This window comes from Pipistrellus hanaki, assembly GCF_964339955.1.
Source record: "Pipistrellus hanaki genome assembly, chromosome: 1".
NCBI classification, from domain to species: Eukaryota; Metazoa; Chordata; class Mammalia; order Chiroptera; family Vespertilionidae; genus Pipistrellus; species Pipistrellus hanaki.
Window position 1 is genome coordinate 55,779,486 of NC_140503.1, and position 23,299 is coordinate 55,802,784.

Consider the following 23,299-nt stretch of genomic DNA (forward strand, 5'->3'; position numbering starts at 1 on the left):
CAGGCCAGGCTGAGGCACACGCACTCCCATGCATGAATTTTGTGCACTGGGTCTTTAGTAGTCTTATAATATTCTAGCTATTTTCCAGTTTTTAATCATAAAATTCCACCTAATAGATAGAGAGTAGATAGATGTCTGTCATCTCTCACCCATTCTCATTAACACTAGTAAAAAAAATCTTTGTTAATTATCCAAGGCTAAAAATTAGATCTGTTCAAAGGCACATTTGCTTTTTACGCCTCTATAGTCTCCACTCAATGCAGTCTGGTTTAAAATAAATTAGGTGGCGCGACTTTCTTTCATTTGGAATTTCATTTTTTTCTTTTGAACTCTATTCAGTTATCCTTTTACAATTGCTTAGATCCATTAGGTGCAAGAAAGGATCTGAGAATCAGTTATAAAAAATATTTCTGACAGTACTTGCTGTGTGGTTTGTGGGGCATAAAACACTGATATTAACAAATTCTGAGAAATGTTTGGGGGTGAAAATGGAAAAGAATCACATATATTACAAAGTTTTCTATGTTTTGGTTGTTACTAATCATAATGACCCATTTATACGTGTTTTCAACCCTGGGACTCCTTTAAAAAATTATCTGGCCCTAACTGGTTTGGCTCAGTGGATAGAAAGTCAGCTTGTAGACTCAAGGGTCCCAGGTTCAATTGCAGTCAAGGGCACATACCCAGTTGGGAGTATGCAGGAGGCAGCTGATCTTTCTCATCGATGTTTCTCTCTATCCCTCTCCTTTCCTCTCTGTAAAAAAAAAATCAATAAAATATATTTTTAAAAATAAAATAAAAAATTATGTGGCTGAAACAAGTTTGGCTTAGTGGATAGAGCGTCAGCCTGCGGATTGAAAGATCCCAGGTTCGATTCTGGTTAGGGGCCTATGCCTTGGTTATGGGCACATCCCCAGTAGGGGGTGTGCAGGAGGCAGCTGAATTGATGTTTCTCTCTCATCGATGTTCTAACTATTCCTCTTCCTTTCTGTAAAAAAAAAATAAATAAAATAAAAATAAAAATTATCTGTACTTTAATTTTATCATTGTGACCACAAAATCAGCCTTCTGAAGTATCTGTGTGTATACATATATATAAAAAAGGCTAATATGCTAAGTGTCTGACCATCTGACTGGTCACTATGACGTGCACTGACCACCAGAGGTAAGACACTCAATGCAGGAGCTGCAGAGCTGCAGTGATTTAGTAGTGGTGGTTCTTGAGTGACACTCCCTGAAACCAGAGAGGAGGGAGCCCTATTCTTCTCGGGGCCATGCAGTTCCACCTTTGACCATGGGTTATGTTGTTGCTGGGGCACTGTCGGCCCTGAATCTGGTTTACTGCACACTTGTGTTTGTGTTCCACACCCTGTACAACAGCAACTTTGCAGAGTGCCCTCACATTCTGGGACCCATCGGGGGGTGTCAGAGAGCTGGTTTTGACCCAATCCCCATAGTCCAGGCTGAGGGACCCCACCTGCCAGAGGGACCCTGCTTCACACGCCAGGGAGGGACCACAGGAGATTGGCTCCAGGGCATGTCTAGCCCATCTCGCCCAGTCCTGCCCCGCTGGTCACCTTTCAATTAATTTCCTTTCAGTGTGCATGAATCTGTGCACTGGGTGCATGAATTAGAAAATGAAAAGGTGAAGATATAATTTGAGTAGATTATATCTTCTACCAGTATTTTTATTCTTTAGTTTGTTTTCAAATTCTGAGGATTGTGTATTCTGTTTTTATTCTTTAGTTTGTTTTTAATTTCTTAGGATTAATTGGTATCAGTCAGAGGTGGAATGAAATACTATAGTTTAAATGAATTTGTAACAGATTTTTACTTTTGAATACAAACCTTTGTTATTTAATAAGAGTTTAATAAGTTGGGTACATGTAAGATAACTAGAGGCCCAGTGCATGAATTCGTGCACCAGTGGGGTCCTTCGGTCTGGCCTGTGGGACCGGGCTGAAACTGGCTCTTCAACATCCTCCAAAGGGTCCTGGGTTGCAAGAGGGTGCAGGCCACGCTGAGGGACCCCACCAGTGCACAATCAGGCCTGGGGAGGGACTGCAGGAGGGCTCCAGGGTGTGTCTGGCTCCTCTCGCTCAGACCCCAGCAGCAAGCTAACATACCAGTCAGAGTGTCTGCCCCCTGTGGTCAGTGCACATCATAGCGACTGGTCGACGAGTGGACTGTCTCCTCCCTGGTGGTCACAGCATGTCATAGTGACTGGTCAACCAGTTGACTGTATGCCCCCGGGTGGTCAGTGCATGTCATTGCGAGCAGTTGAGTGGCCTCAGCATATCATTAGCATATTACACTTTGACTGGTTGAACGGATGACCAGATGACTGGACATATAGCATGTAAGGCTTTTATTATATCGGCGTTTAAATGCCACCAACAAATAAAATTTAAGAAAAGGTGCTATGTACATAGCAATAAAAATACTTCTTGCAATGAATTTTATGTAACGTGTACCAGACATTTATACAGGAAACTATAACTTTTTAATAGGACATTGTCTTTAAAAAATCTGAATATTAGGTTCATGCAGGATGATTTGATATTGCAAATGTTATTTGTCCCTAAGTTAGCCTGTAGATTCAATGTAATTATAATCAGAATTTCAAAAGAAAATTTGGGGGAACTTGATAAACTAATCTATCTATATAAAAGCCTAAGCGACCCTTACGACTGGTCAACTGAATGACCGGTGGACTGGTTGCTATGACGCGCACTGACCACCAGAAGACAGACGCTCAGTGCAGGAGCTGCCCCTGGTGGTCAGTGCGCTTCCACAGCCAACCTCTCTCAGTCCCTTGCCCCAAGCAGCCAACCTTCTGCAGTTTCTTCCCTGGCTGGCCAACCTCCCACGGTCCCTCCACTATCGGGACTGGGCAAGATGGCCCTGATCGTCGGCCAGGCCAAGGGACCCCACCAGTGCATGAGTTTGTGCACCAGGCCTCTAGTTATAAAATAAAGGAGAACTGTTTTACATGCTCCACATCGGGGATCAAGCCCGCAACCCAGGCATGTGCTCTTACCTGGAATCTCACCGTGACCTGGTTTATAGGTCGCTGCTCAACCACTGAACCGGGTGAGAAGCTTTCATATGTACACATACACATTCATTTTTCTGTCTAAGAATGTTGACAGCAGTTTTGTTCTTAATAGCAAACCCCCAAACAACCCAAGTGTCCCATCAGTGGTACAGAGGATAAATACATTATAGTATAGTCTTACACAGTGACATAACGAATTACAGTCATATGCATCAGTATCTCAAAACCAATATTGAGGGGATGGTGGGGTGGGTAGCAAGTCCGAGGAAAATATGGGCGGTATGATTTTTTTATTTCTATAAAGTCAAAGTTGTACAATTACATGATTTATGTTTTAGGAATACAGAAATTCATGGTAAGTTTTTTTTTTTTTTTTCGTGGTAAGTATTTTTAAAAGGGAGGAGGTAATAAACAGAATTTAGAATAAAGGGTAGCCTCTGAGGGAGGAAGAAGATGCAGTGGTGGAGGGGGCATGCAGTGGACCTCAAAGGATTGGGTGATATTCTCTTTCTTAAATGGGTATTGGGGGGATGGTTTTAATATTTTATTATCTTGATAATAAACATGTTATAAACCAACTTGTCAGGAATATCTTACGTTTTGATAATCTATGAAAAAAGTTTTTACCATTTTCAGAATTAGATGTCTTTATTTTCTTACAACCTTAATAATAACAATTCATCAACTTGATCCTCACAAAGAGTTGTTACACTTTTCTTGCCTTGTAGATTTCCCGTCAGATATTGCTAACAAGTCTCTCTCAGAGAGCTCTGCCACGATGCTCTGGAAGTCCAAAGGCAGGAGGAGAAGAGCATCCCACCCGACTGCCGAATCTTCTAGTGAGCAGGGAGCTAGTGAAGCTGACATTGACAGTGACAGTGGCTACTGCAGTCCCAAACACAGCAACAACCAGCCCGCCGCAGGGGCTTTACGAAATCCTGATTCTAGCGCCATGAATGTATGTGACATTGCTTTAATTTCTTTATCAGTCATCTGTGTCAGTATTGTGTCCTCTGCTAAAGCTTAAGTACCTATTTTCATTAACAATTCTATAGTGATAAGGTGGTTTTAAACATTTTGTATATTTTATTATTATGAAAAATGTTCTTTTATGGAGAAGTATTTTTTCTGAGATTATAATAAGCATCCTTCACACTAGACTAGATTTGGAATCATTTTGTAAGGAATGTGATATTGATTTTGAGCAGAAAATAATTGTCTCTTGTTTCTATTTTTAGCACGTGGAATCATCTATATGTGCAGGTACTTATTTTTCTGCATAGTGTTTTTGCTATACTTTATTCTTTGTCTATGTCAAAGTTTTGCTTTTAAGCATTAACCTTGCTGATTTTGCAAAAATTCGAAATCTTCCAAAGAGATTGATGTTAAATAAAAAATGCAGTCTTACTGATAAAATTGAGAATATGCCAGCCAGAGGTATTCTGCAGATGACACTTATATTGCTAAGAACTCCAATACCACTTAAAATTTATGGAAGATTACCACTATTACATTTACAATGACTGAATTTCAGTACATAAAGTTAAGGAGCAATTTAGCTTTTGACTTCTGCTGTAAGTCAGTCATATTTTAAATCTCATTTGTTACAGGTAGTGTAAATTGGTCCAATGTAACTTGCCAGACATCTCAGAAAAAACCTTGGATGGAAAAAAATCAGACATTTTCTAGAGGTGGAAGGCAGACTGAACAAAGAAATTCACAGGTAATTTGAATTTGGTTGGACAAATTTGATTAGTGTGAGATTTATTATTTTAAATGGTATAATGATTTTGAAGGTCAATGTCTTTAATTTTTAGAGATGGATATTAAAGTATACTTAAAAGTAAAATATATCTGTAAGTTTAAAATGGCCTAGCCAGTAAAATGATTCGAGTAATGAAACAAAATGGCAAAATGTTGAAAGTAGGTGGTGTGTATGCATGGGCATATATTATACCATTCTCTACTTCTCTGTGTTTAAGAAATATTCTTTTATATTTCATACTTTAAAAATTGAATGCTATTCAATCCTGCTTCACCTGCTCACTTATCCATATAAATATTTTAAAGAATTTCAGTGCCTTAAATATTGATCCTTTGAACTTCAAGCAAATCTGCAGCCTTGTCCATGTGACTTTGCTTGACTACAGACACCATATGCCACACTCTGCTTATGCACTGCCGTAGTGATGACTGCCTCTTCCTAATGCAGCCATATTGGGAGCTTCCTGACCTTGGGGAGCGGGATCTGGCTACAGTAGGGTGGAGCAAGTTATATACTGCCACAAACTTACAGTACTGTCTTCCTGCATTGGTTATCTATGAAATCAGGGACTGTATATTGGTCGGTATTTTTCCTTTTTGACTTTTAGATAGACTTCTTGTTTTCCTTAAATCTAGTCAAGGAATTAAGGTTATACGAATAGATTTGTGGGTGAACTGAAATCAGAGTAAGTTACTACCAGATCAAATGGACCAAATACTTGCCTGTTTTGACTCCCTAAAATGAAGTACTTCAAAAGTTCCTAACTTTAGGTTGTTAGAAAAATAAACAGAATAATGCCCTCTTCCCTATGGTTGTTGCAAAAATGAGTTGTTATTGTTTGTGAAGCAGTCTAGCTTTATTTGATTAAAAACAAAAGCTAACACAAGAATTATTTAAATAGAGTAAACAGAATCTATACAATGTTTAGTTAAGTACTGAAACTTTATGTTTAAAAGTGTATCTGCTAGACCTGCCAATCTTGCAGTCTCAGTACTTACTCAGTACAGGTCTTTTGGTATCAGTAGCCCACTGGAGAGGAAATAATACTGATAGGAAAAATACTTCTCTCTACCTCAAAACTGGTGAGAAATGGAAAAAAAACAAAACACAACAACAAAAAAGGAAATTATGAAAATACATATGGTATGTTAAGTTTTATTTATTTTGTATATCTTCATTCCAAAAGAACTAGTGATAGATGTTGAACAAAGTGTTTGTAGGAGGCAGCTGATTGATATTTTTTCTCTCAACAGTGTTTCTGTCTCTCTAAAATAAAAAATAAAAACATTTAAAAAAACAACTCAGTGAAAATGTAGCATGAATAAAAAATATTTTAAAAATGCATTAAAATTTTTTTTTTCTTGCCCCTGTGACAGTTGAACATTTTGTAAATTTCTTTTTTTAAGTATATTTTTATTGATTTCAAAGAGGTAGAGAGGGAGAGGGAGATTGAAACATCAATGATGAGAGCATCATTAATCAGCTGCCTCCTGCATGCCCCACACGGGATCGAGCCAGCATCCTGGGCATGTGCCCTTGACCAGAATCGAACCTGGAACCCTTCCGTCCACAGGCTGACACACTATCCACTGAGTCAAACTGGCTAGAGCTATAAATTTCTTAATAGGATAATAATAATTTGTGATTGAATGAAAATTTTATCCTCTTAAATTTATTTTATTGGAAACAAGATTTTAAGTTTAAATATTTCTTAGGGATTTTTTTAAAAAAAAGATATTGGAAGATTTAGAGTAGTTTAGTAAAAAGATAATATTCAGTTTCTCCCAGTATTGACATCTTGCAAAATTTTAGTACAATATCATAACTCAGGTATTGACATTGACACAGTCAAGATGCAGAACAGATCCATCATGGCAAGAGAATCCCTCATGTTGTCCTTTTATAACCATGTTCCTTTCCTGTCCCCAACCCCCCCAGCCTCTTCTTAACCCCTAGAACCACTAGTATGTTTCCCCTTGCTATAATTTTGTCATTTCAAGAATATATAAGTGAACTCATACAGTCCTTTTGGATTGGCTTCCTTTCACTTAATGATTCCCTAGAGATTTATCCAGATTGTTGGGTATATCAATAGTTCACTTTTTTTAGTGGCTGACTACTGTTTCATAGTATGGATATACCATAGTGCGATTCACTATTTTCCCAATGAAGGACACCTAGGTTGTTTCCAGTTCTGGACTATTGTTAATATAACTGTTGTAAACGTAAATTTATAGGAACAAAAAGTAACATAACACATTTTCCTATTTTTCTTATAATGACCTTATGTCTCAAAAGTTTTAACCGTTCATAATAAATTATGCACTTTTATGAAAATTCATTGAGTTGTACACATTTTGTATACTTTGCTGAAAGTTTGATACATGTCAAAAAAATTTTACTTAAAAATAATGAGACTTGGGTTTTTTTCCCCCCTTTGGGGTTTGCTTAGGTTGGATTCAAATGCCGAGGACATAGTACTTCCTCAGAAAGAAGACAGAATTTGCAGAAGAGACAAGATAATAAGCAGTTAAACCCCAATCAGTCTCATAGAAGTGACCCAAATTTGGAGACTTTATATATTGAGGTATTTTTTCACACTTTGTAAACTATTATGGCAGATGTTCCCATTAAGAAAATAATTTCCTTCTATTATGGTAATACTTCTTATGTATTAACATGTGACTACTATTAGACTAAAATTACTTAGTATTGACTCATTTTTGTCTTGATCATATGTAGGGTGATGCAAAAGTAGGTTTATGATTATAAGCACCAAAACAGTTCATTCTTGTATATTTTTTCTTAATTTTTAAAAAAATATATATTTTAATTGATTTCAGAGAGGAAAAGGGAGAGAGAAATAGAAACATCAATGATAAGAGAATCATTGATCAATTGCCTCCTGCACGCCCCCTATTGGGGGTCGAGCCCACAACCCGTGCACTGGACTGGAATCAAATCTAGGACCCTTCAGTCCACAGGCTCACGCTCTATCCACTGAGCCAAACCGGCTAGAGCATTTTTTAATTAATTGTTTTCCATATGAACAACTTTTACCCCTCCTTGTATAGTCTAATAGTAAGTAATTTTTTAATAAATTGTTGCAAGAGTATTTATCATTTTGAAGGAACATGTAGAGGCGGAGCATGATTTTATGTGGATTTCACCTACTATAAAACTTTCTCTGCAGTTTTTATTATTGTTCAGTCTATTATCAAGTTTTTCAGATTTGAATAGTTGAGTCTAATTTGTGTTGCTAGTCAGGAGAGTCTTGAAGAAGGAAGAGGAAAGGTTATTTTACTTTCTCTAATAGGAAGTAAGTTTATATTCTAATTGCAGTATTTCTATTATGGATTCATCTAGTTGGAGGCCTATTTGTATGTATGTGTAAAAGTAAGATAGTCTGAATGATACATTAAGGTGAATAAACATACTGCTATACTTACAGAGGTTGCTTTGTAGTAGAGCAGGGGTGAGGAACCTTTTTTCTGCCAAGGGCCATTTGGATATTTATAACATCATTCTGAGGCCTTACAAAATTATCAACTTAAAAATTAGCCTGCTATGCTTGATCAAATATTTAATTAACTCACCCCTAATGCTGTAGCAGGGCCAGACCAAATGATTTCTCAGGCCTTATACAGCCCCACAGGCCAGATGTTCCTCCCCCTGAGAGAAACGTAGACCTGTACCCTCCTAAATACTTGTTTGAGTGTGGTTGGAGTTGAAAGGAGAGACAAGTCTCTTTGGACTTGGGGCAGGGTAGGAATAACATTTGGTATAGATTTAAAAGAATTAGTAAGATTTGGTTGTGCTGATGGTGAAATTTTAAATTCCGTTTAAAATTTATTTTCTGTTACCCTATATCAGGATAGAATTATTAATAAAAACTGAATAGTAGAAATACAAAGGATGGACATGTGTGAATATGCACCCATGCTTGAATAGTTAAGTTAGCTATGCTTTTAAATATTCACCTAAGGATATGTTCGTTTGTTTTTATTGATTTTAGAGAGGAAGGAAGAGAGAGAGAAAGATTGATTTGATTGTCTCCCATACCTGCCATGATGGGGAATCAAACCCCCAAGCTTTTAGTGTATAGGATGATGCTTCAACCAATCGAGCCACTGGCCAGGGCGAGATTTCCTTTTTAAGACTGACTTTAAATATCAATAGTTTAATATTAGTACTAAAAAAGTTAATTTCCCCATTTTTAATTACTCCTAAGCATTATAAATTTTTTCTTAAAAGTTTATTACTTTGAACTTATTTTATTTGAAATATGAAACTATTCCAGGATGAAGATGGATTTCGAGAAATAAATGAGAATGGAAATGCTAAAGATGAAAATATTCAACAGAAACTTTCTTCAAAAGTAGTAAGTTAACTCTTTTTTTTAAAAAAATATAAGCAAAGCCCTGGTTGTTTTGGCTCAGTTATTTGAGCATTGTCCTGTGCACCAAAAGGTTGCCAGTTGAATTCCTGGTCATGGCATATACCCAGGTTTCAGGTTCAGTCCCAGTCAGAGTGCATACAGAGGGAGGCAGCCACCGATTGATGCTTCTTTCTCACATCAATGTTTCTCTCTCTCGTTCTTTTTCCTTCCCCTCTCTCTTAAATAAAAAAAAAAAAATCAATAAAAACATTTAAAAAATATATAAGCAAATTATTTGAACATCTTCTGAACTATGACTATGTTGAAAAGAAATATTACAGCCAAAACCAGTGTTTGGCTCAGTGGATAGAGTGTTGGTCTGCGGACAGAAAGGTCCCAGGTTCTATTCTAGTCAAGGGCATGTACGTTTGTTGCAGGCACATCCCCTGTGGGGGGTGTGCAGGAGGCAGTGGGTCGATGTTTCTCTCTCATCGATGTTTCTAGCTCTTTATCCCTCTCCCTTCCTCTCTGTAAAAAATAAATAAAATATATTTTAAAAAAGAGAAAAGAAGTATTACAGGTGCACATAGCTAGCTAGAACAAAGACACTGTCCTAAGTCATAGTTAGTTTCATTGCAGACAAGAAAATACAATTAATGAAATGATATCAATCAACATATATTCCATACTGAAACTTCCCCATTACTTTAGAGTTATTTTGTTTCCAGTCTCGGGTGCAGACAAGCGTTACCTATTGCATCAAGCTGTTTTGTCTCTGTTATTTCCCAGTCTAGAATGGTCCCACCATCTCACACTGTTCTTTATGACACTGAATCCTTTGAAGAGTCGAGTCCACATTCTTTTTTTTAATGTTTTCATTGATTTTAGAGAGAGAGGGAAGGAGAGGAAGAGAGAGGGAAAGAGAGGGAGAGAGAGAAGAAGAAAGAGAAACATCCAGGTGAGAAAGAACCACCAATCAGTTGCCTCCCTTACACATCCCGATTGGGGATCGAACCCACAATCCAGGCATGTGCCCTGACTGGAATCAAACTGGCAGGCAAGCTTGCAGTGCACAGGATGCAGTGCTCAACCAACTGAGCCACACTAGCCAGGGCTATGTTCCACATTCTTGATTGCCTTTCCTTATGATTATACATTTATGGAATCACCAACAATTGTTTTTCTCTGGTTATTATAGTTGGATGACTTACCTGAAAACTCACCAATCAATATAGTTCAGACTCCAATTCCCATTACAACTTCAGTTCCAAAACGTGCAAAAAGTCAGAAGAAGAAAGCTTTAGCAGCGGCCCTTGCTACAGCTCAAGAATATTCAGAAATTAGTATGGAGCAAAAAAAATTACAGGTATATATGCATATATATTCATTTTTATGAACAAATGCAATAGTTTATTTGTTATGTTTGCAAGGGTGGACAGAAATAATGACATAGAATCATCTTAAATTGCCACACTCTTGTATTAAAAAGTTAAATGTTTTCCTGTTTGCCTTGCAGGAAGCTTTATCAAAAGCAGCAGGAAAAAAGAGTAAAACACCTGTGCAGCTAGATTTGGGGGACATGCTAGCAGCTCTGGAAAAACAACAGCAAGCTATGAAAGCACGGCAAATCACTAATACCAGACCGCTGTCGTACACAGGTGATACCGTTAGTCTGAATAATTTGCTTTTTGGCTTTGGTAATTTCTTTTGCATAGTGTTAATTTAAAATTATGTGAATCTAAAGAAATCTGGAGTCTAGTCATTAGCTTTTTTCCTGTTCCCTAGTAGCTCCCATCATTATACTAAAATAAGTAGTTTCCCACCTAATACCTGCCTTTCCTGCCCATAAATTACAGTCGGTTTTATAAGGAGCAATCTTTTTAAATATAAGCTGGATTATATCACTCTGCTGCTGGGAACCCCTCAGTAGCTCATCATCTCACTTGGAGTAAAGCCAGAGGCTTAGGCCGTGTCTTAGGTTATCCTGTTATTTTTATACCCGCATCACTCTTCTCTCCTGGTAGCTTGTTCTAGTCATGTTAGCTCCCTGGCAGTTTCACAGACACACCCAACATGCCCCTAGCTCAGCATCTTTGTGCTGCTGTTTCATTTTCCCAGAACTCTCTCTCCTCAGATATCAATATAGCTTGTTCCTTCAGGTCCCTCAAGTCTGTTCAGATGTCAGGTGGTGTACATTTTGAACCAACCAAATTTTTTTCTTCTTTAAAGGTTGAAATAAGAATCATTAGTAATTTGGCTCTCTGTTAAATTATTCAATTTAAAACCAAATGGGAAACTAGAGTTTTTATTAGTGTGTGTGTGAGAGAGAATGAGAGTGAGAGTGAGAGTGAGAGAAGAGAGAGAGAGAGAGAGAGAGAGAGAGAGAGAGAGAGAGAGAGAGAATGACTTGGCTTTCTATTGAAAGGGTAAATTATATTTCAGCAAACCTTGTCAAATTTAGAACTCAGCAGCTCTATTCTTCCTCATTTCTTCTTCTTTCTTCCTTTTCCTTCTTTTTCTTCCTCCTCTTCTAAAAAAAATCTGGAGTCTAGTCATTAGCTTTTTTCCTGCTCCCTTCTTTCTCCTTCTCCTCCTCTTTTTCCTCATCTTCCTTCTCCTCTTCTTCCTCCTTCTCCTTCTCCTTTTCATTCCTCCTTCTCCTCCTCCTTCTTTCTCATTTTCCTCCTCTTCTTCATCCTCTTCCTCCTCCTTTTTCTCCCCCTCCTCCTCTTTCCTTTTTCCCATTGACCTATCCCCAGCCATTCCTCATTTCTTTTCAGAGTCTTTGTTTTAGAAGATGAATAAGATAAAGGGAAGGTAAAGGAACCAATCAAAAGCACTGATGTTGAGTGGAAGAATTGAATTTTCTGTTTTTTCTGTACCTTTGTAAAGGATCTAATGTTTTTAAATGAAAACATAAGTACCAATGTATAACTTTAATTCTATTCTTTAAATATTTAAATTATTAGTAACCCATCCAGTCTGAAACTTAACTATCCTATATAATAAAAGGCTAATATGCAAATAGACCAAATGGTAGAATGACAAGTCGCTATGACATGCACTGACCACCAGGGGGCAGATGCTCAACGCAGGAGCTTCCCCCTGGTGGTCATTGTGCTTCTACAGGAGGAGTGTTACTGAGCCAGAAGCTGGACTCATAGCTGGCGAGTGCAGCAGCGGTGGCTGGAGTCTCTTTCCCCTCCTTGGCAGTGCTAAGGATATTCAACTGCCTGTTTAGGCCCCTCCTCTGAAGGTATCAGTCTGGCATAAAAGAATTAACATTCCCTGACGACTCCCGGAATGCGAGAAGGTGCAGGCCAGGTTGAGGGACCGCCCCCAAGTGCACTATTTTTGTGCATAAGAGCTCTAGTTAGTAAAAATAATATTGAATGTATACTAAGCTTTAGAGTTGCATGTTGTTGAGATGGGGAGAGTGTCAGTAAAATCTCACTAAGAGTAAAGGACTATAGGGAATGGAACAGATTTAGCGGTGTTCTGGTTATAGCTAAGGAAAGATATACTAGTGGAAAGACTATATTCTAATCAAGGAGAAGGAGATACACAAATAACTAATGAAAAGTAGCTTCTTAGGGAAGTTAAGTTTTGTGAACCTTTAGAAGAGAAATTTATGTCCACAGGGAGGTATGGAGAAGATTTTACATTACATGACTTCATATATGATAGCATTTGGACTGGGCTTTGAAGGGGGAGTAGGAGTCTTCACTGGTGGATAGAGGATAACCTATAATCTGTCCCCAGTGTTTACATTGGGAAGTGTTGATTACAAAGAAATCAACTTTTTGGAAAGTCCAAACAAAGGTAGATGATGATAGAGATTTGAAAAGCTTGTAAGGAATTGATAGGTTTGAGGTTGGTTGGTTTGTTTGTTTTTTACTGATGGAATACAGAAGCATGTCAAAAATGATTGCAAACTCTCTGGCTTCAAGGATTTTGGTGATGGTAAAAGCTGTGATGAAACCTAACAAAATAAGGATCATGAAAGAAGAATTTGGTTGGGAAGAAGTGCTAGTTAGGGAGATCGTGGTGATTCCCATTTAACTTACAGTTATGTATGCTTGTGCAGTTTAGGTTAGAAGTCAGGAAGTTTTAAATAGAGAAGTTGTAGCGATGGAAATACACAACATTGTCAGGGCAAGAAAAGTTAAAAAAAAAAAAAAAAGATCTTCAGGGATAAAGCCTCGTGGAATGCTTAGATTTAAAGGACAAAGAATAGGTTTAAGAAAGAATGAGAAAATAGGAGAGTGTTGTTACAGAAGGCAGAGTTAGAATTGGGGGGTGGGGGTGTTGAGGGAGATGTGATCTGTGGTACCAAATGCTGAAAGAAACAAAGAATGAAGACTCAAGAGAATTAGATTTGGCAGGGGCAAGATATTATATGTGATCTTGACAATAGCAGTTTCACGAAAGTGTATAGGACAGAGACCAGGTTGTAATGATTTGAGAAGTGATGATGAGAATGCAGACTATTCAGAATTTTAACAAGGAGGGAAGGGGAAGTGATACCTGAATTTGAGGGGAAGCCCATCAAGGGAAGAGGTATTTATTTATTTATTTATTTATTTATTTATTTATTTATTTTACTCCAAGCAACCTAATTGGCTGCTTTTCTGGAAGGGGTTTATTGATTTGCTTTTCTCTCTCCCTCCCTTTTTCCCTCCCTCCCTCCAAGGTTTGTGGGGATTTAAGGGTTAAGGGGATGGAGGGTCAAGGGGTTAAGGGGATTTAAGGGTCAAGGTTTGTGGGGATTTAAGGGGAAAGGGATGGAGCAAATTCTTATGGAATTAATCCTGAAATGGGATTAAGAACACAGGTGAGCCCTGACCGGTTTAGCTCAGTGGATAGAGCATTGGCCTGCAGACTGAAAGGTCCCAGGTTCGATTCTGATCAAGGGCATGTACCTTCTTTGCAGGCACATCCCCAGTAGAGGGTGTGCAGGAGGCAGCTGATGGATGTTTCTCTGTCATTGATGTTTCTAACTCTCTATCTCTCTCCCTTCCTCTCTGTAGAAAATCAATAAAATATATTAAAAAAGAAAGAACACAGGTGATTAGTGAGCCTTGGATGGAGTAAGGGGATGTCTGCTGCCTCCTCTCAGGCTGCTAAGTTTATATTGGATAGTATCTTCTCAGCAGTAGCAGAAAAACTTGTCTGATAAAGTGAGAGGATTGAGATTAAAGTTTAAGATTGGCAAAGGATTTGGGGATAGCCACAGGAGAATGAGGGTATCAGTTAGGCATAAAATTGCTGAACAGTACTGAGAATGCAGCTGGGGGAGGGAGATCCTTCTTAATGACAGAATGAAATGAGGGCTAGACTACATGGAAGTGTGACTCGAATATATGACACACATTTAGTGAGACAAAGGGGAGGTGCAGAGTTCTGAACTGTCAGAGGTAGAATGATTCTGTTTGGAGACCAATTGCAGAAATTGATATGCTTGAGGGCTGCTGGAGTAGAGTAGAACTAATAACTTAAATATCCCTACTTTAGATTTGCTAAATTAGTTGACTGCACCTGCTTTGTCTTTATATTACGGAGGTTAAAAAAAAAGGATAAAAGCTGTATCTGAGGGATGCTCATGGCTCTGTGCTGCTCTGACAATCTGATGTCTGTTTTTCCACAAGAAGAGGATGTTCTTGTTTTTGTAGATTTTCCATTAGAGAATTTGAAACTATGTGGAATTGGCAGTAGTAGTAAAACTAATGTTCTTGTTTGTTTTTAGTGGTCACTGCAGCTTCTTTTCACACTAAAGATTCTACTAACAGAAAACCTTTAACCAAAAGTCAGCCCTGTTTGACATCCTTTAATTCTTTGGACATTACTTCCTCTAAAGCAAAAAAAGGAAAAGAGAAGGAAATTGTAAAACTAAAACGGCCCACAGCACTTAAAAAGGTAAACCAAAATCTGAGATGTTTATTTTATAGGACAAATAAGAATTTAAATCTGTTTTGCAATCAGTAGTGTGGCATTTTAGCCAACAGATTATTATGAAATGTTGATAGGCATTATCATAAAGGTGATGATAAAGTTAATTCGAGGTTGGGGATATATCATCAGCTTCCATGGCTATTTGTCTGTATTGAACAGGGCCCTGGATAGTAAATTCTTTTTATAAGATTTTTTTTTTAAGTTAAACATTTAGCATCCCAAAACATTGGATGCTAGGAATGAGAAGTTCTGGATTCTAATACTAACTTAAGTGGTGTCATGTAGTTTTAGGCAAATTTTACCTCATCTTCTTTATAAATGTTAAGTAATAGCACTGCTCTGTTTAATTCAGTGTTGTTACTAGGAGGAGATAATCCATGTCCAAATAATTGAAAACTGCAAAATATAAATCTATTGTAACTTTATGACCTGGTTTCCAAACTTCTAATTTGATCCATTTTCAGGGTAACTCTAGGTGCTGCCACCCAGTATTTAAAGACCGAAGTAGATATGCTTAGATAGCTATAGTAGTTTAGAACATAATTTCCTCCCTTTATTTTGGATCTAGTACCTTCTTCAGCTATGGTACCTGAAATTACATTTTCTTTTTTGCCAGTCAGTTTCTGTGTAGCCAACTAAATAAAAAATCCTCATGTCCATTTTTTAAGTAAGCTACTACTATACATGTAATAGTGAAAATTTTATATTCAGTATACATACTTAAAGTGTGATCAGTAATGAAAGACTGGTAATGACTTTTAGGTTATTTTGAAAGAAAGAGAGGAAAAGAAGGGCCGTTTAACTGTGGACCACAATCTTTTGGGATCTGAGGAACCAATAGAAATGCACTTAGATTTTATTGATGATTTGCCACAGGAGATTGTTTCCCAGGAAGGTAAGATTCCCCCCTTTCCCCTATCTTCTCATGGATTGGTTTAGAGCATTTTAATCGATAGGTGAGCCATCACTAATTACCATATTATTCTCCTTTATATTTCATCTAAATTTCTTTATTTTTGAGAGTGATTTCATTTGAAGATGCTTCTATAGGGAGATATTTAAAAGGAGGTGAGTAGTAGTATATGGCAGGTCGTTGGCATTTTTGAGACTTAAATCCTAAGTTTATTGTAAACCCTTCATAATTATGATCTCGCCAATGTATCCTCTGTAACTGTCATAGTTCTTTTCATTTCTCTTCTTTTATATCTGGAAAACTTAGCTGTCTTTCTTCATAGGTCTGTTTTCAAGTGAATTGTTTTCTTGATGCTCTTTCTTGCTGTCATGAATTAATGCATATGCCACAATGAGTAGAGAATGCACAGCCTGTCATAACACACAGTCCAGTTGGTCACTAAGATTTAGAACATACAGTAGCCAGCACATATGATTCCAGTTGGGACCTTGACAAATCTATAGATTCCTTCTAAAATTATACTACTGTGAAAGAAAGATTTTAAGAAGAGACTTGGCAAGGTCCCTTTTTCTGCTGGTATATATTTATTCCTCAAAAATTTTCACCAATTTTAAATCTGATTTATTTATATATTAAGTATCAGTGTTCCAGTGTGTTTAGAAAAATGAATTTGCTTCTAAGGATTATTTAGCTAGGACATATATGGTTATGATTTCCCTTTACTCTCAAGTATCACTGCCTTTGTATTTAGGTGTATTTATCCCATATTAAATACCTATCATGTATACTTTAGTAACTAGGGTGAGGATGAGAAGATCAGGAAATGTACTGGTCTTGCTTTTGTATATGGAGATACGCTATATGTATAATTACTAGTTAATGGATGAATATACAAATACTAACTCTTCTCCTCAGTTTAGGTGTTTAGGAAAGAAGCAGTAACCTAAGGAGGCATTTGAGTTAGATGGCATCTAAAAATGCGGCTGCCTGTTCTGAACAGTTGAAAGGTTGCTGGTTCAATTCCTGGTCAGTGCACATGCCCAGATTGTGGGTTCATTCCCAGTTAGGGGGCATGCAGGAGGTAGCCGGTAGATGTTTCTATTTTATATTAATGTTTCTCTCTTTCTCTTTCTCTCTAAAAACCGATAAAAAATATTTTAAAAAATAAGTAAAAATGTGGCTGCCTGAGCACAGACACAAAGACCAAATGAGAGAGAATCTAGGGTGGTGCCCAAGAATCAGGAGTGGTGTGGAGAGAATGAGTAAAGTAGAATCATCGTTGGCAGCAGTGATGGGAATTTGTACAGTTTTTTAAAAATGATTTCTAAGAAACAGGAAGGCAAATAGAGATGAAGGACATGAGTAACATGATCTTCTGGTACAGAAGTTAATACCTGTACATGTTTTAGGTCATTTGGTCTTCTCTCATCTCTTCTCGAGACCTGTGGGCCATGCTTAAAGTTTTTGGAGGGGGGCCAGGAAGGGTAGTATATTTTGAGAGATAGTAGGAAGATTTCATTTTCGTATGTATGAGAAATGTTTATTTGTGATATGAACAGTGTCCAACTTGTTAGCTTCTGGAGAATTTGGAAGTGGTGCAAAAGACAACTGCCATTCTAAATTATATTGATTGTATTTATTTTAATATAGAGCTGCATTTTCAGCATTTGAAGTTTCTAAATTCTTTATTCTCACCCCACTTTTCTGCAGATACTGGTCTGAGCATGCCCAGTGATACTTCACTCTCTCCAGCAAGTCAGAACTCTCCGTACTGTATGACACCTGTGTCACAAGGCTCTCCAGCTAGTTCGGGGATAGGCAGTCCAATGGCGTCTTCAACAATAACCAAAATCCACAGCAAAAGATTTAGGGAGTAAGTTTTATTTTTCCTTAAATATAGTTTATTGATTTTTTACAGAGAGGAAGGGAGAGGGATAGAGAGTTAGAAACATCAACGAGAGAGAAACATCAATCAGCTGCCTCCTGCACATCTCCTATGCCCTTAACTGGAATCGAACCTGGGACCTTTCAGTCCACAGGCTGACACTCTATCCACTGAGCCAAACTGGTTAGGGCGAGAGAGTAAGTTTTAGTCTCATTACTGAGTTTGAATAGTTTATGTAGTTCTGAATATAGTATTGTCATTATTACTTGGTGGGTTGAGCAGATAAAATACTAAAGATCTTTAAGTTGTTTCAGATTTAAAAGCTAATTTTGTTATATTTAAAGCAGGGGTCCTCAAACTTTTTAAAGTGGGGGCCAGATCACGGTCCCTCAGAGAGCTGGAGGGCCGGACTATATGAACTACTAATTCCTACTGTAAAACCTCGGCTGCGCTCACTGCCCAAAAAACCTGGCGGGCCGGATCAGACTCCTCTGCGGGCCGCATGTGGCCCGCGGCCCGTAGTTTGAAGACCCCTGATTTAAAGCATTTGCCTTCCATCAGTTATCAATGTTCATGTGAAAGTAAATTGGCTGTAAATATATTCTTTTTATATTAGATAATGTTTATATCCTGGAAATTTGGTCTGTTACATTGTATATATAAAATGCTGTGCACTTTTAGGTTTCCCACTCCAAGTGCTTTTGCTTTTTAATTTATATTATTGACCCTTCAAAAAAACCCTCTCTAACCCCAAGCCCAAGATTCAAAAATTACATTATGTGAAACTATTACATAAAGCTATTTATTTTGAGCAAATATTTCTAAGTTTTAAATTGGCAATTTGTGAATAACCTTGAACTAACAGTTATTGCTGTGAAGGATTTTAGAATTTTAATATTCTAAAATGGGGCATACAGGAGGCAGCCAGTAGATGAATTATTTTTTTGCCTTTGTGCAGATGAATTAATTTTACCTTTAAAAATGACAATGAACAAGTTCCAGGGTGAAATAAAATCTGTGTGAATCCAAAGCACATTGGTTGTTCTGCTCCCTTTCTTTGTACTATTCTTTTGAGCGAGTACTTCTTGATTTGGGGAGTTAATTTAATGTTAAATAACAGATGTGAAGCAAAGGAAACTTAGCACATAAAATGCTATATACATACCAAATAAACAGCTTAAAGAAAAACAGAATGAAGAAAATTGCATTTTTGATGTTCTGTTCTTTAATTTTGCATACTTTAAGATAGTTGATCTTTCCTCAGTCCAGTTTTATCTTCCCTTCTGTAGAATGTCATAGTTGTACTTATTTAAACATTTTTCACATAAACGGGGGGGGGGGGGGGAATTCCCAAAGCAGATTTTTTTTTTTTTTTTTTTTTTTACTGAAAAAGGGCAGGCATAGATTTTTTCTACTCTATAGTGTAATTAGAAGTAGAGATTTGCTTATGGAAGAGATTAGGGTTTAGAACTTGAAAAGTACAGTATATTAAGAGGAAATAATTCCTAAAATTAAGTACTATAGCGGCCTCACACTTATTTCCTTTATTATTATTATTATTATTATTATTATTATTATTATTTTATATTGTTATCATATATAGAACTAAGAACCTCATTCAGTTGCTTTGATGTTTTTGTTTGAATTTAATTACTGAGTTATCCTCCGTGGCCGTAGTTTTTGGAGTTAGAAGGACCATTGAAGTCATCTTAGTTAACTCTGTATTTTATGGTTGAGGGAAAACAATGCCTAGATATTGTGACTTATCCAAGAGGATGAATTATTGGTATTAGAGTATTCAGTAAGCATCTACAGTTATATTTCTTTCCTATTTACTAGAAGCATCTTTATTTTTTTATTTTTTTATTATTATTATTTTTTAATATTTGATTTTTACAGAGAGGAATGGAGAAGGATAGAGAGCTAGAAACGTCGATGAGAGAGAAACATCGACCAGCTGCCTCTTGCATACCCCCTACCGGGGATGTGCCCACAACCAAGATACATGCCCTTGACCGGAATCGAACCCGGGACCTTTCAGTCCGCAGACTGACGCTCTACCGCTGAGCCAAACCGGTTTCGGCTAGAAGCATCTTTAATATTCATTTGAATGAAGTATCATATCTCCTTACCAAAAACATACTTCTTTTTTATCTAATAAGCAGGCTAACATTTTATTTATATTCTCAGGAATTTAGTATTGGGAATTTAGATAGTACCGTACCTCCTTGAGGTTGATCTATCCTTTACGTAAATCTCCTGTAATTCAGGAAAACTCTTCTGTTTTTCTAATTGACTGAAGGAATAAGATACTTTAAAGATTTAATAGTTATGAAAACCTCTGACTTGATCTGTTTCTATCCTAAAGTAATTTTATAGTTGCAGAAAAATAAATGAGGACAAACTTATTTATTTTTTGTTTCCTTTATAGGTATTGTAATCAGGTTCTTTGTAAAGAGATTGATGAATGTGTGACTCTTCTTCTTCAAGAGCTTGTCAGTTTCCAGGAACGAATCTATCAGAAGGATCCCGCAAGAGCAAAAGCGAGGAGACGGCTGGTTATGGGTCTGAGGGAGGTTACCAAACATATGAAGTTAAACAAGATCAAGTGTGTTATAATTTCTCCAAACTGTGAAAAAATCCAGTCAAAAGGTATGAATATTTTACTTTTGAAGTATTTTAATATTTATTTAATGTAATCGTAGGATGTAAAGTCAATTTTAAAATGGAAGTCATATGACTTAGCAGAGTTTAGGTATGAGGCATAATATTGAATGTGAGGAAAGAAAATATATTTCAGTACCTGAAATTAAGTAATAAAATTAAGATTGGATTGTAAAGAAAATTCCCATCTATGGACTACCAGTGAAGGCTTTAATTTGGGCCAGCCAAGTGTGCCCTCTGTTATAATCAGAGTGGGGACTAGTAAGAGTACATTTCTTTACCACTGCAAATATATTCTACTTTTTTACCTTTTTACATTACCTTTCATTACCTTTTGTCTTGCTTATGATGGAGATTTGCCCCTTAGAAACCGGAAGTTAATACAGAGGTTCTTAAGTGAACTGGCACACAAGTATTCCGTACTATGTCATGTACCCTTATTTGTACTTTTTCATGAAGTTGCCACTTTGGGTGATTGGAGTAGACAAATGCATCAAGTAGCAGTATTAGGCATGTTCTGCATTAGGGGACAAATTCCAATAAAATTGTAGCGTAATATTACATGTGATAGGTTGCTATTTGAGCTGAGAGGTTAAATAAAAGAATCAACCACTATTAACAATTTTAAACAAATGTTTATTGTATAGAAATTTGACTCCTGATATGCTGATTCCTGTGGATACTAGGGAGTTGTGGAATTTAATTGGGGAGAAAGAAAATATGTACATATATCCATAAATAGTACAAATTCAAATAGGGAAAATGTATGGAATAGCCTAAGTGCCACAGGCCTTCATAGAGTTCTTTGCTGCTGTGTTTTATGCTTTAATGTTGGGTGCTAAAATAGCTCTATTTAGAAAACAGTTATTCTAAAACCTTTGGATGTGTTGACTTTCTCAGGTGGCCTGGATGAGGCTCTCTATAATGTTATAGCCATGGCCCGGGAACAAGAAATTCCTTTTGTGTTTGCCCTTGGAAGAAAAGCTCTGGGCCGCTGTGTGAACAAGCTGGTTCCTGTGAGTGTAGTGGGGATCTTCAACTACTTTGGTGCTGAGGTAAGACTTTGGAAGACACACCCTCTTTCACTCGCCCTGCCCAGCCCCCTTGACACATGCCATTGTTATATTTAAGCGTTTGGAGAAGTGAGATGATAACTCTCCAAGAATGAGAGGAACATTCTTGAGTGTTACATTTCCTTTTTTAGTGATGAAACTCTTTCATAAGTTAATCCTACTGCATTTTTTGAAAAGATTTTTAGCTCCTATTTCTGCTTCAGTGTTTTTTTTCTTCTGGATTCAACCATGTAATACTTGATCATTTATTTAACTGCTGGGTAAAGATTATCCAATATTATAGGTACTATGTAAAATAATAAAATAATTTTCTTCAATATGTGTATGTTGGGTACATTTTGTGCTGCTACTCAGAGTAGAGAAAAATGAATCCTTTAATCGGAGAGGATGTTACTTTAGAAAATGAAATTTCTAGCCGAAACCGGTTTGGCTCAGTGGTAGAGCATCGGTCTGCGGACTGAAGGGTCCCAGGTTCAATTCCGGCCAAGGGCATGTACAATGATCAAGTATTACATAGTTGAATCCAGCCGGCCCAAATGGGGCCTGATCAGGACCAGCTGGGGAGGGGCCATGGGTGATTGACTGGCCAAGGTTGGGGGGGGGGCAGTCTGTGATGGGGCTGAGCAGGGGGAGGGGCTGCAGGAGATTGGCTCGCTGGCCCACCTGCTATTGGGGTCGGGAGGCTATCGGTCATGGCTGGCCAGGACGAGGAGCTGCAGCCTGATGAGGGTGGTGGGAGCCCATTGGGGGCGTGGCCAGCGGGCGGGAAGGTGCTACAGGAGCTTGCCTGGCCAGCCCCACCTCCTGTTGTGGGGGGGGGGGGGTGATCATGATGCTTCTTGCTATGCTTTCATTTTGTTATTGTTTATACTAAAATGATAACTTAGAAGAAAAAAATTATGCTATGGGGGGGGTGTCTTGTGATACTAAATCAAGACATTAAAAAGAGTTGAAGCTTATTGAATTATGATGTAAGATCTACTAAAAATAATTGTTTGTCTCTCTGGTAGCTGTGGAAACTTCATTTTTCTTTTGGACATCATTAGACTTCATGATTGTTGAAGTACAACTTTAATGCTTTTGTGAATTTTGCCTTTTTTTTTTTTTTTAACATAAGTATGCCCCCAACCGCCCTCCCCTGCCCACTTGGTCATCCCTAACTGCCTCCCCTGCAGGCCTGGTCCTCCTCAACTGCCCTCTCCTGCAGGCCTGGTAACCCTTAACTGTCCTCCTCTGCTGGCCATCTTGTGGTGGCCATCTTGTGACCACCTGGGGGCAGCCATCTTTGACCACATGGAGGTGGCCAGATTGTGTGAAGGTGTGAGGGTCAATTTGCATATCACCTCTTTATTATATAGGATCTTAGAGTAAGGGAAACATTGATTGGTTGCTTCCTATACATACCCTAACTCACACCTGGGTATGTGCCCTGACCAAGAATCAAACACACCACCTTTTGATATGCAGGACGGTGCTCCAACCAACGAAGCTACTCTGGCCAAGGCCATTCCTTGGGCTCCTCCCTTCCCCCCCATTTTTTAAATGGTTTATTTCAGTTTTTTTGTTTTTTTGTTTTTTAAATATGCATGTTCCCTAATGGGAATCAAAGGG

The 23,299-nt window shown here is 37.7% G+C and overlaps 1 protein-coding gene across 1 annotated transcript in view; it reads left to right on the forward strand.

Moving 5' to 3' along the window:
* The window catches only part of SECISBP2L (SECIS binding protein 2 like), a 49,991-nt gene that overhangs the window by 14,202 nt on the left and 12,490 nt on the right, over window positions 1-23,299 (forward strand). Inside the window, exons 5-16 of the mRNA XM_084871709.1 lie at window positions 3,787-4,016; window positions 4,297-4,321; window positions 4,669-4,781; window positions 7,276-7,410; window positions 9,124-9,204; window positions 10,400-10,567; window positions 10,718-10,859; window positions 14,948-15,117; window positions 15,916-16,048; window positions 17,777-17,939; window positions 20,383-20,603; window positions 21,516-21,670. Of these exons, the coding sequence (XP_084727835.1) occupies window positions 3,787-4,016; window positions 4,297-4,321; window positions 4,669-4,781; window positions 7,276-7,410; window positions 9,124-9,204; window positions 10,400-10,567; window positions 10,718-10,859; window positions 14,948-15,117; window positions 15,916-16,048; window positions 17,777-17,939; window positions 20,383-20,603; window positions 21,516-21,670 (1,736 nt within the window). The remainder of the gene's footprint in view (window positions 1-3,786; window positions 4,017-4,296; window positions 4,322-4,668; window positions 4,782-7,275; window positions 7,411-9,123; window positions 9,205-10,399; window positions 10,568-10,717; window positions 10,860-14,947; window positions 15,118-15,915; window positions 16,049-17,776; window positions 17,940-20,382; window positions 20,604-21,515; window positions 21,671-23,299) is intronic.